Here is a 7,288-nt window from a genome sequence, read left to right on the forward strand (position 1 = left end):
ACCCCAACCCACCATATGAAAGAAGAAATAAAAAAGGATATAACCAAAGCTTCACCACCTGGCATGCAGGAATGAAATTGCCACCAATCCCAATCTGTTGATTCACCAGAACAGGGTTGTCTCTGCATCACCACAGAGGTAAGTTCTGAATGGGATTAAAGACACCAAGCATAATGTTCCTACACCCCTAGGAACAGGCTTATTGTAGCCTCCAGTGGGTATCCCCCCCCCCTCGCCCCTTCTTTTGTCTATCCCCCTACCCTATAATGGGTTTGTAGCATTCTCTTCTATTTTCTTCGCCCCTGGGGGTAGTATCTTCCCTCTTTCTTTTCCTTCTTGGTAATGAATTTAAAATCCACCCAAAGAAAAAAAAAAAAAAGTTCTGAATCACCACAGAACACTCAAAGGCATAATAAGCCAATAACTATTTATCCATCCTCCATTACAGCAATACAATGCTTAAATAAAAGAACAAAAATCAATGAAATAGAAACTTACTAACTTGGCTACTACAAAAAATGTAAACTTAATCGAATTGAATCAAATCTAATCAAATCTTACAAGAAATATTCTAGCAACCAAATCTTCTAGATAATCTCCTATCCACGCAAATCACATGGGGCCCACACTCTTCATTCTATTTCCAGATCCGTTGGCCAAATTATGGGAAGAATATGGACCTTAAGGTGAACCACAATATGGGCCATATTGGCCTGGTTTTAACTTGAACCGTGGGGCTAAATAGGGGCATGATTCGGCTCTGTCTTCTTCCTTCTACACTGGCCTTGTACTGCATCAACACTTTTTGAAGAAAAGAATTTCCATAACTCGACCTTAACTAGAGGTGAAATGTATTCCAAAAGGTGGAAATGTATAACCAAAACCCATGTGATTAGATTTGGTGGGAGGCTTGAACAGTTTTTCAGAAGAAAACTAATGGGAAGAGGGGTTGAGAACTTGAGACTAACAAAGGAAAGTGAAAAGGGTAAAACACCTTCTCTCAAGGAAAAGAGGTGAAATATCAAACGATGAGGGCAAAAGCAGTAATGGGCCACTGACCAGATGAAATGGACCTTAGTTCCATGAACAAGGCCACAAGGCCACAAATCCAATTATTTTGAAATTCTTTCTCGAAGGAATTGCAGGAGGCAATATCAATATCATGGGGTCTAGAGCTACAGAACCTGCAGATGGCATTTGTCTAAGGCTCAAAAAGGTCCCAATTTTTTTTTCTACATCACCAAAAGGGTAAAATGCTAAAAGTCCAAGAAGATGACAAAAGACAAGCTAATTACAGACACATACGCAACAGAAAATGTATTTCCTCCCCTTCCCCCCACCTCTGACCAAAGACAGACAGCAGACAGTTACACAACATAAGCAAGAGAGAGGTCAAGTATTTCCTGACCCCCACGCACCCGCCCGGGGGGGGGGGGGGGGGCTCGTCTGCTTTATCCGTCACTAGCCAAAATCACTGAAAAGTATTGATTGGACACTGTGAAAGGAAAAAGGTGCATAATCTGGATGGTATAAAAGCTATCTGTAAAGCAAGCTACTTTTTTCCTGCAAACTGGTGATTGCCAGAAGCTATAAAAGCCACAGATGATCTGTTTTAACCATTCACACAATCATGAAGAGTATGACATGTAGGAAAACCAAGATGAAACAAAGCACCTCAAACTTAGGTCTACATACCAAGTCTTTTTTATGGCAGAAGGAGCCTCCTTCATATGGTCCTGTAACAAAAAAATAAGCAGTCAATATAACCCCAGATAACTTCTATCAGTTGCATGAATATATTTCCATTTAACTCAAAAGGGATGAGGAGCTTCTAGGTTGAGGGTGAGAATGAGGGTGGGGACAGTCTATGGTAGAAAAGAAAACAATAGATGTCTGTCTAAAATGTCATCAAAGTAAGATTTTGCTACAATTGTTGATGTAGATAAGTCACTTAATGGGCTTATTTTATTGCAAATAAGCCTTGGGTTGGGTTATGTATGTGTTGGGCCTTTGTTCCCATGGGTTTTCTTTGTAATGGGCCACTTTAATGGCCCTAAAATATGGGTAGAAGTAGGAAAATGGGGTTTAATTCATTAGTTTAGTTAAGAATCCTGTTATGAGTCTATTTCCTTTGTTATTTTAGTTTCCTAGTTAGTTTAGGTTTCCCTATTAGTGAATGACTAGTTAATTAGTCCTACTCCATGTTGGAGTTCTAGTTCTAGTCCTAGTCTTATTTGGAGTCCAACTCCTATTATGTATTGTCTAGTCCTACTTGAAGACTAACTCCTAGTTAGGTTACAACTGCTAGTCTGCCTCTTTATATAGAGGAGCTAATGTGATCTAATTTCTCAGATTTGAAGAATGATCAATTGAGTTAATGTTTGAGAGCCTTCGGGCTATGAGTGATTCTTCCCTTCCCCTTCTTTATGTGATTTCTCTCCCACCCTGGTTGGATTTGTGCAATATTTAATTGTGTAATCCCTTCCTCCCCCTGCTATTCTGATTTTCCCTATTTTCCCTAAGGCCCTCCTCCCATCAATTTGGTATAAGAGGCAAAGGATCCTTTGCTCTACTGAAACACAACTCCCTTCACCCACCACAATGTCCCACGCAACTCCCTTTCTCTCCCTATTCCCTTTCCCATTCTCTAAACCCTCCCTTTTTCCCAACCTTCAATTCCTGAAGAAAAAAAAAGGAAGAGAGAAACAAAGCTAGCTGATGGATCTAGACCTTTTATTAAATATCCGTCAACAAATGCAATTGATAATAGAGAAGCTCGATGAGGCGCAACGACACTACAAGGACATCAAAGACCTAAGATTGGTCACATCTGATTGTATACACTCAACCTTCAACTATGTGATCTCAGCCTTTGAACAATACGTAGACGAACCAGAAGATGAATCACCAGTGGTAGAACCGTAGAAGATGAGATGGCACCGTTGGAAGTTGAAGATCAACTTGTGAAAAAATTTAAATCAATTGATCTCCTCAGTGAACCGATCGATTTTATTTTTCCGAGTCACTACTTCACCTATGGACTTTGTGTCATGGATTTCATAGCATTCGATCATGGTTTTGATGATGACTTCATACAAACAAAGATGGATATTGATCGAATGGCGTTGATTCTCCCGTTCTACAAAACTCGTTGACGAGTTTTTCTCAACATCGGGGGAATTGATGTAGATAATTCAATTAATAGGCTTATTTTATTGCAAATAAGCCTTGGGTTGGGTTATGTATGTGTTGGGTCTTTGTTCCAATGGGTTTTTTTTTTTTTTTTTTTTTTTTTTTTTTTGTAATGGACCACTTTAATGGCCTAAAATATGGGTAGAAAGTAGGAAAACAGAGTTTAATTCATTAGTTTAGTTAGAGTCCTATTATGATTTTATTTCCTTTGTTATTTTAGTTTTCTAGTCAGTTTAGGTTTCCCTATTAGTGAATGACTAGTTAATTAGTCCTACTCCATGTTAGAGTTCTAGTCCTAGTCCTATTTGGAGTCCAACTCCTATTAGGTATTGTCTAGTCCTACTTGAAGACTAGCTCCCAGTTAGGTTATGACTGCTAGTCTGCCTCTTTATATAGAGGAGCTAATGTAATCTAATTTCTTAGATTTGAAGAATGATGAATTGAGTTAATATTTGAGAGCCTTCCGGCTGTGAGTGATTCTTCCCCTCCCCCTTCTTTATGCGATTTCTCTCCCTCCCTGGTTGGATTTGTGCAATATCTAATTGTGTGATCCCTTCCTCCCCCTGCTATTCTGATTTCCCCTCTTCCCTAAGGCCCTCCTCCCATCAATTGTAGTCTAGCATACTGCTCCCACATTTTATAAGACATTTCCAACTTTGTACTTGTGAAGAAAAGCTTTGCAGGTCAAATACATTTTTGAGGCCAAATAATTCAGAGATGTTTGTGACTAACAACTATGAACTTCCATTTCCAATCTTGGAAGTTCAAAACAAAAATGTGCAAAGCAAACCAACCTAGAAGATAGTTTTTATCCGGGGTAGGCGTCCACCATGGTCGTGACTGCATATCCTCATTGAAGGTCAAAGGCTTACATCCATCATTATTTGAGAGCTCAAGCAATAAAACCCCAGAGCTCAAACTTTCAAGAATACACTACAAGAATTAACTAACATGTCAGTATTTAAAATATATATATATATATTAATGGAGTCGATAACTAGAAGTCTATAACCTCTTCTTCTTCAATGTTGTGTGATTTCTGCTTTAGTTGTAAAATGTGAGCTTCAAGCCTGGCCAATAAATACTGATTAGAGTGCTCTAAACGATCTTTGAACTGGACAAACTCAATTACCTGCAAGAAAAGAATAAGAAATTACTTGTCATAGTTCCATACCAACAGCAATATCTAAAGTCCTATATAAACTAAAGGCTAGCGATCCAAGATGAAGCACAGCAATACCGTTGCCTGTCAACTGCCCCATAACCCAGACTATTCTTATATGAATACAATCGAATAAGGTTTCAAGCCCAAACATTAAGAGGGGGGGGGGGCGGGGGGAGAAAAAAATCATCCAAGTCATGCTTTACCAACAAACTCCTAATTCAAAATTGTGCAAGAAGGAAATGTAGTCAATACAGATCATGGGCACAGCTCCTCTTCAGTGACTTGAGAGGGCCTCTAACTGGACACTCCAGTCACTGGAGAGGAGCTAGAAGTCTACAACAGCATTTATTTAAAGCCTTTAAGTCAAGAACGTGCATGTCACCCGCCAACTGTACCATGGATGACCCCATAAGCTGTGCCTAACCCACAAGTTACAGGTCGACAGATGATTTGACGATGCAATCATTTTTCTTGCTCGACAAGAACAAACCAAGTTGAATTCTCAAACTTTTGCTTAGTAAACCTCGTTAACAATAATTTGTTTTGGGTCCCCACAAGGGCACACGTGGGGAAAAACCACTCTGGTTTTTAAGTTCAAGTAGTTCAATTGAAGTGGATATTCATGTGCAGGCATTTTATTTCAGAAGCCATGAGGTGGTTGTGTGGGTGGCAGTCCCTTTTAATTATATTAGGGAGTCATTAATCTTAAATTATTATGTCATATGCTTTTTCTAGTTTCCAGTTTTAGAAGGAGAAAGTATTGAATCTATATATAGATAAACTCACCACAGAGACAGATTTTTAAGCACTGAAGTTGAATTCTGATCTGCTGGCAGGGCTTCTTCCCACAAGTGTTAACAGTAGAACCACATAATCTTTGGTTTCCCATCGTTTCTACCACTCAAATCTGTTTTCTCCTTCCCACACTCTATTACCATTCTCTTTGAATTTTCTTATATGATACTCTATTACATGTTAGTAAACATTTCAGCAATCAAGCCCTTAGAACTATTTTCTCTCCTAAATTCTTTCATTTTCTTTTCTAGTCATCCTTTAATGCCTTACCAGTGTTATTAAAGATGCATTCAAGACAGGACACCTACCATGTGCCAAAGGCACAAGAAAGGTGAGCGCCTGAGGGAAGTCAGGCACAAATCTTTTAGAAGTTAAAAAATGTACATTAGTTGGCATACAAGTAATTACATCGATACAACTTGACATTTGAAACATAACAAGCAATATTCAATAAGCCCAGGGTTATTTGCCTTCAATAGCATGACTACATTCCCTATCTCTCAAATGGAGGGAAAAAGAAGAAGATAAATAACTAAAAGGGAAGGAGGAGGAGGAGAGAGAGAGAGAGAGAGAGAGAGAGAGAGAGTAGCACAGCAGCAGCAAGAGAGAAGGAAAGAAAGAAAACAAAGCAAGACTGCAGAGGAGGAAGAATAAGAGATGAAAAATGAATGGCAGAGGGAAGGAAAATTGAATAGGCCAAATACAAATGATAAATCATATCAACCATATTCCTTCATGATAATATAAAAACTTCTCATCACAGGAAAAAAAAATCGACGGCAATCAAGGTCATTTAAGGCATGCCTCAATTGCACCTTTTGCTTGAACTAAGGCACATCAAGGCACTCACCTTAGTGAAATGATATGCCAGGAGTTGAGGCGAGGCACAGGGCTGCATCTGGATGAACCTTTTTCTTGCCTCAATAACACTGATCTTTACATCCAATACATCACATCCTGAACCCTGAACCCTGTTCTTCAGGACCAGAAATCATTCCCTTTAACTTCATGAAAATCTGCAGAGAATCTGAAATCACCCAACACACCCTTTGCTTAAAAATCCACAATGTCATCCTCCTCTATATCTTTGATCTAATAACTTTCCTAATCTTAGTTTATGCCCACTGAATCCTTGCTTTTCCAAGTTCCTGAACCAGCAGAACAGCCAAATCTAAAGTTGTCAACTAAAACCATCCCAACTGAAAATTAAGTATGGAGAATGATCCTTAATTAGCTGTATTCAAAACCATAATTGACCTGAAATTCAAATTCATTTCTAGGCACTTTAATTTTCCCAGATTCATCTATTTGTTCAGTTACCATAAGAAAATATTCAAGATAGAAAATTAACATAAAGCCCTAAATAACCCCTAAAGAAAACAAAGATATCAGCCTTGTATTAATAACTGAAAACATCTCAAGAATAAGTTAAAACAACGTAATCCTCTGCTGACTTGATTCCACATCAGCCTACAATGATAACCATACAGCCAGGTTATCTATCAAACTTAAACTACATGCCAAAGGGCACATAGGCACAAAGAAGATGCGATCACACCATCTTCATCCACACTTTCATCTAATAACATATTTTAATTGCACCCCAGTTCCAATTATTATGGAAGTAATCAATGCATGAGCACAGCAATGAATTGAAGAATAGCCTTTTGGACGTCCTATTAGCCTAACTCTAAATCAAATGCTTAATTCTGGACTCTCAACAAAATTATTCAGCTGGCAGGTCCTGGTCCTTGTCCCACCAAGTTCCACTTGGTCAAACAATCCTAACCACAAGGTGAGGATGATTGCCACCTTATGCAGATTCTTCACCAAACTAGGTGATGTAGATAAGTCACTTGGGCTTATTTTATTGCAAATAAGCCTTGGGTTGTGTTATGTATGTGTTGGGCCTTTGATCCCATGGGTTTTCTTTGAAATGGGCCATTTTAATAGGCCTAAAATATGGGTAGAAGTTAGGAAAACGGGATTTTATTCATTAGTTTAATTAGTTGCTATTTAATTCAATAAAGGCCTATTACGCCTTTAGTTGGTTGTAAAGTCCTATATGAACAATTAGTTAGTTAGTCCTACTACATGTTGGAGCCATAAAGTCAAGTCCTAGTTCTATTTTGAATT

The 7,288-nt window shown here is 38.5% G+C and overlaps 1 protein-coding gene across 3 annotated transcripts in view; it reads right to left on the reverse strand.

Annotated features, from left to right (window-relative positions):
• Positions 1 to 6,712, reverse strand: part of LOC122058382 (N-terminal acetyltransferase B complex auxiliary subunit NAA25-like) — a 10,385-nt gene extending 3,673 nt beyond the window's left edge. Inside the window, exons 1-4 of one of the 3 annotated variants that reach the window (XM_042621054.1) lie at positions 6,003 to 6,712; positions 4,205 to 4,324; positions 3,987 to 4,125; positions 1,696 to 1,736 (exon numbers count right to left, since the gene is read on the reverse strand). In XM_042621054.1, coding sequence (XP_042476988.1) covers positions 1,696 to 1,736; positions 3,987 to 4,125; positions 4,205 to 4,324; positions 6,003 to 6,050 — 348 coding nt within the window. In that variant the 5' untranslated portion in view covers positions 6,051 to 6,712. The remainder of the gene's footprint in view (positions 1 to 1,695; positions 1,737 to 3,986; positions 4,126 to 4,204; positions 4,325 to 6,002) is intronic. The other 2 variants (XM_042621052.1, XM_042621053.1) reach the window with 2 other exon arrangements.
• Between the last annotated feature and the right edge of the window lie 576 nt (positions 6,713 to 7,288).

Source organism: Macadamia integrifolia, chromosome 12 (genome assembly GCF_013358625.1).
Source record: "Macadamia integrifolia cultivar HAES 741 chromosome 12, SCU_Mint_v3, whole genome shotgun sequence".
NCBI classification, from domain to species: domain Eukaryota; kingdom Viridiplantae; phylum Streptophyta; class Magnoliopsida; order Proteales; family Proteaceae; genus Macadamia; species Macadamia integrifolia.